The sequence below is a fragment of the Cicer arietinum genome, chromosome 3, assembly GCF_000331145.2.
Source record: "Cicer arietinum cultivar CDC Frontier isolate Library 1 chromosome 3, Cicar.CDCFrontier_v2.0, whole genome shotgun sequence".
In the NCBI taxonomy this organism is placed as follows: Eukaryota; Viridiplantae; Streptophyta; class Magnoliopsida; order Fabales; family Fabaceae; genus Cicer; species Cicer arietinum.
The window spans coordinates 62,537,303-62,548,497 of NC_021162.2; the positions used below are offsets into that span (position 1 = coordinate 62,537,303).

General features: G+C 29.6%; 2 protein-coding genes across 2 annotated transcripts; both read right to left on the minus strand.

Moving 5' to 3' along the window:
• Positions 1-2,494: 2,494 nt before the first annotated feature.
• Positions 2,495-4,555, minus strand: LOC101501151 (uncharacterized). Its single transcript, XM_004492847.4, has one exon. It carries the CDS (start codon positions 3,895-3,897, stop codon positions 2,857-2,859), a length of 1,041 nt encoding a protein of 346 aa, XP_004492904.1. The 5' UTR covers positions 3,898-4,555; the 3' UTR covers positions 2,495-2,856.
• A 1,620-nt stretch (positions 4,556-6,175) lies between these two features.
• On the minus strand, positions 6,176-9,501 carry LOC101501458 (uncharacterized). The gene is made up of 5 exons (XM_004492848.4): positions 8,950-9,501; positions 7,870-7,968; positions 7,325-7,369; positions 7,043-7,180; positions 6,176-6,870 (listed from the first exon to the last, which is right to left on the minus strand). Exons 1-5 carry the CDS (start codon positions 9,358-9,360, stop codon positions 6,538-6,540), a joined length of 1,026 nt encoding a protein of 341 aa, XP_004492905.1. The 5' UTR covers positions 9,361-9,501; the 3' UTR covers positions 6,176-6,537.
• Between the last annotated feature and the right edge of the window lie 1,694 nt (positions 9,502-11,195).

Consider the following 11,195-nt stretch of genomic DNA (forward strand, 5'->3'; position numbering starts at 1 on the left):
GAATAAAAGTAGGAAAAAATTATAACTAATTATATTATGATTCACGTGTTGCGCAGGTATTAATTAAATTATTTTATAATTTTTATAAGTAATATTTTTTATATTATAAATATAGTTATCTTACAATATTCTTCTATTGGTTTGGAATAATTGAATATGATCAAGAAAATTAAAATGAGAAAAAAATCATGTTTATCAATTATTTAATTTAAATTTTTTTAATTTTTTTTTTATCAAATTTACGCGATAACTTATAATACTGAATAATTATTTTTCTCCTTGTACTTTGATTGTCGATTTATTTTTTAATATATAATGGTATTTATATTTATTAGATGAAATAAAACGTAAAATACAACCTAGAAAATAAAATGTAAAAAGTTAAAAATATGATTTAATATTTTTAATTTTTAATTTTAAAGAATGCTATTGTTGTATCATATTATAGTGTAGTCTGAATTTATTTATTCTATTAGTATGATATTTTAATTGCTAGTATGAGAAGTTGTTGTAAAAGAAATTGTTAATCGGATATAATATATCAAGAGTCTAAAATTTATTTTATTAAAAATTTACATATATTTTTTAAGTATTGAAAAGTTTTAGTTAATTTTTGTGTGCAATATTATATATTTGATTTTAAAAGTTTTTGAATTGCAGTTATGTTTATGTTGATATGTACCAAAAATAAGTTTTATTGAAAACTAATATAATTTTATGCAGTATTTTTTTATTTATTTACTTTTTAACATTCAAATTTTCATTATAATAAAGAGTTTTTAAAACCAAAAATCATATTGGATGAGCATTCAATTACAAAGAAATAATTTAATCGATAAAAATGGAGTTTAACATATTTTTGTTGAAATACATATATAGTAACCTTTTGCTCATTAACTTTTTCAATAATTTTTAATATACTTATATTTTATGATAATTTTAAATAAATTTGTCTATTTTAATAATTGAGAGTAACTTTTTTAATATATTTGTATTTTATGATAATTTTTAATAAATTTATGTATTTTTGTCAAATAAAATATATATTTATATTTTATAAAATAATACTCTTAATAATTATAATTATTTATTATGATTATTAATTTATTTATTCGTATAATATAATATGACAACTTTAATTTTTTACATTTTAAATTTTCGTGTTAGATTTCTAGATTTGATTTGTTAAAAATTTCAGTTGGAGTGTAATTCACACACAAGACAATATTTTTAACTAATCAATCAATTAAATTTCATATCTTTTGTATCTTCTTAATAAATATGAGAAATATACAAATTATAATTTATTATAAAAAATATACAAATTATAAATGGTTGTAATTAAAAAATTTGTTAAAATTAGTGTTCTTTTTAATTTTGTCAACAAAATAACTATCTTACACAAAACATTATCACCGATAAGATTAAACTATCAAACATCGAACAAATTCTTACTAATTTTTTTTTTAAATAACTATTATTTAAATCACTATCATACATATATCAAGTTGTCACGAGAAGTTCTGAGATAAATTATCATTGATATAAAATTTAAAATCACTATCATAGTCTTATAGACACACAAAATTATCACTAATAAAATTGAGTATTTATTAAATATTGTCTTTACAATTATACTTAAGTTTTATCCATTTCACTTTATTTTAGATATATAATAGATAAATGAGAAAATTGTGCATTCATATTTTATAAATCTTCATCTCTCATTACTTCTAATTTTTCAAGCATATTCACAATTTGTATAGTTTGATATATTACTTTTTTTAATACACGAAGAAATATTTCCGACTTTATATAAATCAGTCACACAATTGCCGTGAGAATCCATGGGTATTTTCATAGTTCTTATAGATTAATTAAACATATAGATCCACAATGCAAATAAGCTATGATAACTATTATTCCATCTTAGCTTACAATTTAATGTTGACGTTGAGGGATTTGGATTCCCTGCAGTTGGAGAAAGCCGCATTCACAGCAATCAGGACATTGAGCACCAATAATGCTCAATACAACGCTCTCTTCTCAGCATATGAGAGAAGTGTCAGGCAGCATATGATGTGCAACAAACATTTACTCAACACATGAAATCATAACATAATTCAAATTCATTCTTCCACCAAAATAAGATAACCAAGTTTTTTTTTTTACCAAGTATTCAATTGACAAAACATAATGTGTTTTGTGACAAGTTTTAACTACACTTTCATCCCAAAACACATGTCCATCATCCTGGAAGGAACAAATGGCTTAAGCCCCTAAAAAATAACAAGAACCATCAACAGATATTCAGAACTTTACTTTCAAATTTCAAATATTGACATTGTGAACTCCTAAACTAAAACAATAGTCTTTCTGCAATGAAATCTTCAGCAGATTCCCTTTAACTACACATTACAATGGACATGCGTCAAAACACAATAGTATAACATAGACCTATTAACTTCATCAAAAGATACCATACAAATCAATATGAAACTATGTTCACCAACTCAAATCATCATATAATAATTTAAATACAAGGCAGCAGCAACATTACCACTAGAAGAAAAGAAAAATTTGAACACTTAAGAGCTTCTACATCAACATTCATCCAACAATAATCATCCTAAAACTAATCAAGTTCCAAAATTTACCAGAAACATAAAAAGATTGGTCGACAGATGAATATAGCAACATCATTATATCAACCTACCTAAACCAAGATCCGAACTAATTCACAAAAAAAAAAAAAACATGATATTATCTCATATCTCATGGAGGGTGCAAATGCAAACACAGAATCGAAAAAAGTTCCGATCTTTATTAACATCATTATTGATTATATAGATTTATCTACGATTCTGAAGGTGACGCTACGGTGTTGTTGTTACTATTACCCTTGTGTAGTTTCTTCTTGTTCTTCTCAGAAACAGCTTTAGCAAAAGCTTCAACAATCCTCTGTTGAGACTCAAGAATCATTTCGGTTCGCTTCATCTCCATCTCCATACGCATAGTTTCAATCTCTCTAGCCATCTCCATCTTCATCTGTTCCATTCTCACAAATCCATCTCTCAAAACCTTAATAGCACTCACCATTTCACCAACAGGGTCTCTTTCTCTCTCTACCTCTCTTTCTCTCTCCCTCTTCCCCAACCCAACTCTCTCCTTAACAAGCCTCGTTCCACCATTGATGCAACCACGAGAACCAGATTCCGATTGATTGTTATTCATTTTCTGATGACCGAAAAACTTAGATCCAGGTTGAGCCACGCTCACACCGGTTGGGATTCGGATTCTGAATCCACCGCCGGAAGCACCGTTCCGGTAGAGTTTATCGAGGCTTCTGGTGTTTCCGCTACCGGAACCACCAGCAGCGGCGCTTTTGAGTTCCTCGTAGAGATCGTCATCGTCGAGATCGTCGTTTTCGTCTAGGGTTTCACGGTGGTGGTTAGGGTTTTCTAATTTTGGCGGTGGAGAAGGACCTTTTTCCATTGAATCCATTGATTTGAAATGAACCCAAGAGGAAGAAGAACGAGATCGCGGAATTGGGAGAGACCTGAGCCGTTGGATCTCAGATCGGTAACGTTTACGGAGTTTTTCCATTTTGTGACGGCACTGAACGGCGGTTTTATTGGTAGGTGAAGCATTAGGGCAACGAGCGGTAACGGCGTCAGCGACTTCTTGCCAATGAGTGGCTTTGAGATTTGTACGGCCGAGAGAATACCATTTGTCACGGTAAGCGTCGATTAGGGCAGCAGTTTCTTCTGGGGTCCAGCAAGGTGGAGGGAGACGGCGGGAGGAGGTTGTTGGAGGTGGTGCTGATGAGGGGAGAGGGAGGGGTACGGCGGAGGGTGGGTTGGAATCTGTTGGAGAAGAAGGGGGTGAAGAGGCCATGGCGTAGGATAGTAAAGAAGGAGAAAAGGATTAAAGGGTGAGATGGGTAGCGTAGGATAGTGATGGGGAGGGGGAGGAGGAGGAGGAGAAGAAAAAGAGGAATAATTTTAGGAGGGTGTGGTTAGTGTTGGGGGGACATGGTGGGTGGGGGTTAAAGAGAGGGTGGTGTGATGTGCGGCTGGATTTGGTGACGTGGGTGGATGAGGAGACGACCACCGTTTAGGTGAGAGGGAGGGGGCTAACGTGCGCCGCGGGGTGGAGAGGTCCACACCTCTGACTTTGCCCATTATCCAATCCAATCCTCCAGTTAATATTATCATCATCAAAATTAGCTGTTTGTGGGGTGTGGGACTTTTCCTTAGGATTTCGATTAGGCTATACCAGACTTACTAAAAAGTTACCATCCGCTACTAAGTGGGGTGACATGTGACTTGTTGTTTGGTTTTTGGTTTTTTTTTTCAATCAAATTGAAATTGAATTGAGGGGGTGATTTTTTGGGTTAGTCTTTTATAGCAACACCATTTTTTTAATTGGAAAATGGGATGGGGATGATTTGGTTTTTGGGCGAGGGTGCGGTGGCGAAAGGTGATTGGTTTGTTTGAGCGATAAATAAATTAAAGGTGTTACTAAAATGATATTATTTTTGTTTGGGTGGTGTTATTACTATTAATTGGAGGGAGAAATAAGAAGGGTAGGTGGGTTACGTGGGTATAGGGAGGTGTGTCATGTTGAGGAGTTTCGGTGGATTTAAGTTCACGGCATCACGTGTGATGCCAATTCCACTTTGGAACTGAATCAAGGTCAATGTTAAATGGCTAGCCGTGTATTAGTTTTCAAAACTCTTAACAAATTAAATATATGTTTTAAAATCAATTCATCGATGATAAATCACTCTTTTAAATTATTAAAACGGAAATATCATTAATTTATATCTTTACATAATATTGTCGATTGTTGTTACTCTTTTGATCGTTTGGAGTGTCTTTTAAGAATTAGTCTACTATAGCCATAATCTATCTTAAAATCCAATCAAAGATTTCTTACTTCTAATATTTATATCGTTGTCAAAACGAACTAATCTATTCACTTTGGCTTGATCAATAAAGACTACATGATATATCATGTGGATTCGCTTTGGATGGATATATAAGAATAATAATAATTTTATCATTTAAATATAATGTATATTCTATTATATCACGAGGAGTTTAAAAAATATAATATACTAAATACTATATACTAAATACTATTATTATATTTCTTATTATGTGGATATATTTGATGTGATTTATTTTTGTTTTATATTCTCTTTCAAAGTAAAATTTGAAGCAAATAATGTTTGAAAAATATAATACTGAAAATTGGGTGCGTTTTATTAATAGAATTTTTAATTCTTTATAATATTTTATAATAAAATCAGAATTTTTATAAAAATAATTTACTATAAAACATTGAAATTAAAATAGTTTTGTAACTAGAAAATGTAATAATTACCAAACAACTTCATCTTTATTTTTAAAACTCTTATTTTTAACTTTAGTTTAAAAGTAACGTTTATGAATAAATTTCTTTTTTGGCCAAACATATCCTGTTATCATATTCTTATCATTATGTCATATTCTTATATTTAAGACCGAAAAAATATTTTATTATGTTTTTATTAAATCATGATCATCAAACAAATCTTATGCATTTGGTGTCATTGTTGCAATAATGCCCTCATGCACTCCTCTCTTTTTGTGGTAAAATTCATTTCAATCTCCGATATATGTTTCAGTTGGCTCCTCACTCAAATGTCTTACATAGACCTATTTCTTCTCCAAATGAAGGAAGAGATAAAGAGAAAAAAAAATTGAAGAGAGAAAACTTCAAAATCATCCAACTCATGCTAGAAACGGATAGCATCATTTTAACGGTGACAATATGTATAACTTCTCAATATAAAAGGTATGAATGTGAACAATAAAATTAATAAACAAAGTAACTAAAATATTTCAACTTCACTTTTTTTTTACTCAACTTCAACATTACTTCATCGGTATAGATTTTCATCAAATTGTCGCATAATAACTTTCACCAATGATAGTAAAAAAAGTTTATGTTCTTGTTCTTGTATTTCGAACTTGTAAGCACGGCCCTATTCCAAAGTTTCGAGTCGCACATTACTTGATTTTGTATCATTTAGATGAAAAAAATTAAAAGCACAAACCAAACTACTATATTAAGCATACAATCGGTCAAAAAAATTCTACATCATCTTAGTAAATGAATCAAGAAATATCCACTAATTTAAGATCTCATAATGATTGTAAATTGGTGACATCAACTAGTATCCTGAACCTATTTTCATTTCCTCTAACTCTAAGCATTCTTTTCTTTTACAACTATATATCAATTTCATCAAAGGAAAAGAATGAAAAACAAATGAAGAAAAACCATCAAAGTCATGTATCTATCAAACTAGTTGAAGCATACTCAACTCTATTTGATTTGCAATCACCTATAAATTTGGTGCTGGAATACCTTAATTATATGATCCCTGTTTACGCACTAGTTTCGAGAGAATGATTGAGTGGAACAATGAACAATCTAATGTATTCAGCACCTCATGGCTCATGTCCGGACATAGACTTTGAGGATTTAAGACTTTGTGCTTATTCTCCGAAACCGTAATACGATCGGATTCTCCAAGAGAGAGACATCAATGTTATTCCAAATCTCCGATTTAACTGGAAGTTGGGCAATTTTTTCAACAATTTTCAAATCTTCGGATAAAACATAGCCAAATACAGTGTGTGCATTTCTCCATTCCTCATGATTAACGAGGCTGATGAAAAACTCTGGACCAGAATCAACCCATCCCACATATCCTCTTTTTATGGCAGGACAATGTTCTTTTGGAATATCCTTGAATATAGACCCATGAGATTCCAATGTTCCTTGAATTAATGCAAAAGGAGGGCCAAATGGAGCCTACATCATCATTCAAATTCAAAACTACATGTGAGCATCATTAAGTGAATATTTGGAGGTAATTTATAAACAAAACAAATATAAGAACTAGGTAACAAGAACCAATGTTTCTCTCCGTCCATAAACATACTTTAACAATTTCCAAGAAGTATACTCACATGAAGAACCTTACCTTTTTTATGTGGTTTCCTTGTGCATCCCAAAAATTTCCTCTGCTTTCGGCACGATAAATCTGGCAACCAACACAATGAGACAATGCCAACAGATCAAGAATGTAGGCAACTGATTGTGGAGCACAATCGGGCAAAAGCTGTAGAAATGAAAGTTCATAAAATGTTAAGGAATATGACAAAATGCAATAAATATTCAACATGTTGAATAGTAAATAACATGGTAAAGTGTGAAATGAGCATCATAGACTAACAATATAGTGAACATGTAGAGAAATACTTACTTTTATACGAAGAATTCCGTAGTCAGTTTCCAAACCAACGACTCCCTAAAAGTACAAATGTATAATGAAAAGATAAATAGATAGCTCAAATAGTTAGAGAAACAAAAGTACATATGTAACAACCACATAACTTAAAATAAGAGCACGGAACAAAAGTATATTGAACATATACTTTGAGTGTTTTATCATGAATATAAAGATGAGATAAATCTTTAAAACCACAAATTCAGCAAAAAAAATTAAAATTCATTATATCATATTCACTTCTTAGAGTAAAGTGATTCTAACATAAATCTAGATTCTCAAAACATTATTGGAATAAATGGTAGTGAATGCAAAACTATAGCCTTCCTAGTTTTACAGTAAAAGTTTCTGTCTTCTATAAAAATCCATTCTAAAATTCAGTTATTTTGTTTTAGTTCAATAATTTGAGTTTATTGTAGTGTAAATCCATACAAAATAATTTGGCTTAGATACATATATCAAATAGGTATGCTCGGTACATGTTAGTGAGAGAAGTAACTACAATAACACAATATTCATACCTCTTCTTTGTGAAAGACAAATCCAGAAGTCCACATAACATGATCTCCTGAGTCTCGTCGATCAGGGTTTAACGCATCTCTTTGTCTTTTCAACCAACACTGAAATGAAAAAGGTAATGGTATAACACTACATAAAATGAATATTAAATTTTATACCTAAGAAATGAGAATTTTTAATCCTTAGACAATTATACATTTGAAACAATAATAAACTACATAAGCTAAAAGAGCATATATAAATATATATATATAAACGATAGTGCCAAATCGAGTTCCTAAAAGAATATACATAATCATAACTCATTTTAGTAGAATTTAATTAAAGCAAAAAGACATTAAACCACCGAGAGTCATTCATATCTATCAAAAATGATGTTTGTGAAAATATTTTCTACAAGTTTATTACGTGTCACATATTCAACAAACAAAACAATGTAACTCTGATAAAAACCAACTTGAAATCAGACAAAATTGAAAGCATTATTACTAATAAGAAAGGTAGCTACCAGGGTCATAGACTTAACATTTTAAGCATCTGCAAAGGGAAAATATTCTTAAATAAATATTAAATGGAATCAAGTCATTTAAGTGCTTCCAACTAACTAAAATGAATCTTAAAAACTCTGCAACTTTTGGTAATAAACAAATCTATGGCAAGGGTGTAAAAGAAGTGACATTTTACCAACATAATTTACTTCATAATTACTAACAAATGCACTATAAAAAGTAGTTATTATCATTTGATAACTAAACAAGGAACGAAACATAGTAGAAACACAACATACAAATTTTTGTTATTTGTTTAACAAATTTTGAAGAAAAAAAAAGTACATACGCGGCTAATGTAAATTAATTTTACACAGACAATAAATTGTTTCACTCTAACATCTACTGAGAATTCAATATTAAGTTATTTTAAAATGCTATTACAAAATGGTAGTACATTAGGCACAAGTAATTTCTCAATTTAATTCAGCATCTCAACAAAAGAAACCTAAACCACAATTCAGATATAATCAAACATAATGGTAAAATAAAACTAAAAAAAATTAAGAATAAAATAATAGAATTGTAAAATACCTCACCAAATCTAGATCCACATGCATCTTTATCACCACAAAAAACCCAAGAATTACACAAACAAGGACCACCATCTCCACGACACATATTCTTACAAGCCATGCAACAATCCTCTGAAGAATTTATCCTAAATTCAGAACCCCATTTCACAGCATCACCCCAAAGTTCCAAATGTTCAATCCCTCTACAACACCGTCCTCGTTCTTCTTCTTCTTCCTCTTTACCACTCAACCAATCATCAAAATCAACCGTTTCATCCAATCCCTCCTGCATTGATGAAATGGACGCAGTGTTCGACCTAAAGACCACCGTAAGATAAAGGTACACCATCGAACATGAGATTGTGCCTATCAAGAAGAGAACGAGAAGCGTTAACCTACCAAAATCTGAGTCGTTTTGACGACGAACCATTTCAAATTAGAGAGAAATTGAGTGGTTTTGTAATGTTTTGTGATGAGAACAAGAAGCATCACCACCTTGATAACTTTTCATGTTTTTTTGGGAGGAACTTGCAACAAACGCAAAAAAGTGATGCTTCATTGTTACCATAAAATGCTTATTTTGAAATGGCTTAAAATAATTTTGTTCTATGAACTTGTCCACATCAGCATCATCTTCAATTTTTTTTTTAAATATTTAATTAAATAAATCAATTTAAAATAATTAATTTTTTTTATTGAGTATTTAAATTGTATTTTTTTTTTGTTGTAACATGGAGACATAATAAGAGTAACACTGAGAAGAAGAACACTTATCAAGGATCAACTTTAGGAATGTAATGTGTATGTAATTTTTGGATTTGATGTTGGTTCTAATAATGGTTCATATAAACCTTCACACACGATGAATACTAAATTGGCTTCACAAGTAACACAAAAATCAAAATCTCTAAAACTAGATTGGTCCCTACAAAGGTGTATTCATTTACACCACCTATAGATGTTTGTTGTTGGTGATGCATATGATAACAACTTCTTGGTTGACATGTGATTAGAAAAACTAATATGTGTTACATGTTTATTTGTAATTGGTAGCTTGACTAGAGTAGGGTAAAAAATGACATAGTTAAAGAGGATGTAAAAACAAGATGAATGTTATTGAATTGAAGTCACATGAGCTAGTTTCTTTTATTTAAATTCATATAATGATAATATGATATTATCAACTGATTTTTTTGGAACTAACAATGTTCTAATATTTAATACAATTATTGATATAAATGTGCTATTTTTGAAGAGTATGTTTATGAGATGAACTATTTTCTTTCGTTCGGTTAAAGTTGGCTTTTGTACCCCTCAATTACTCATATACCTCTCATTTAAAAATTTTATTTTTAAATGTCCAAACTACCCTCAATCAAACTGTAAAAATTTCCCGAAAATTTCATAAATGAAAGAATGTTGTTTACCGAAAATTTAGTCCACTGTTTATATTTTATAGGCAAAATATTAGGGACACGTTTTGTTTGTGGCACATTTAGTTAACCATTTGATGTTTTTTTTTCTTCAATTTAATTTTTTTTATTAATAGTATTTTGATTTTTTAAATAAATTAAAAATAATTAAAAAATCAAAATTCTATTATTAAAATAAAATACATTAAATTAGAGAAAAAAATACGGTTAAATAGATGAGTCAAAACAAACAACTTGTTATATTATAATAATTTTTTTTATAAATAAAAATTAATAAAAATAATAATAATATAACTGCCTGAAATTTCATTCATTCTAAAATTTCTTTTATAACTACAGGAAATTTCATTTATTCCTTTAAAAAAAATTCTTTCATTTATAACTACCGAAAATTTCATTCATCCTGAAATTTCGGTAAACAATTTTTTTCATTTATAACTACCGGAAATTTCATTTATGAAATTTCAGGTAAATTTTTTTTTTCATTTATAACTACCGGAAATTTCATTTATCATGAAATTTCTGGAAAAAAAATTCTTTTAAATTTTTACAATTTTATTAAAGGTAGTTTGGACATTTTAAACATAAATTTTTTAAATAAGGAGTATAAGATAAATTGAGGGGTACAAAAGCCGACTATCTCGTTCGGTAAATCTGAAAACGTTGTTGTTGCAATTTTGTTTATAAGGGTGAAGCTATTCTAAGCTACAATTAATTTTGGTCTAAATATTGTCTTTCAATGGTTGGGTGTTTATTAATAATTTCTTGATTGATAAATACCAATTTTTATTATTTTGTAGAAAAATCAGTGCTACAAAATGACTTTTTATTA

Coding starts and splice junctions, on each gene's coding strand:
- LOC101501151 (XM_004492847.4), bottom strand. CDS start 3,897: ATGGCCTCTTCACCCCCTTCTTCTCCAACAGATTCCAACCCACCCTCC.
- LOC101501458 (XM_004492848.4), bottom strand. CDS start 9,360: ATGGTTCGTCGTCAAAACGACTCAGATTTTGGTAGGTTAACGCTTCTC. Junction 7,969..8,949: donor GTGGATCTAGATTTGGTGAG/GTATTTTACAAT, acceptor TTTTCATTTCAG/TGTTGGTTGAAAAGACAAAG. Junction 7,370..7,869: donor TTGTCTTTCACAAAGAAGAG/GTATGAATATTG, acceptor TTGTACTTTTAG/GGAGTCGTTGGTTTGGAAAC.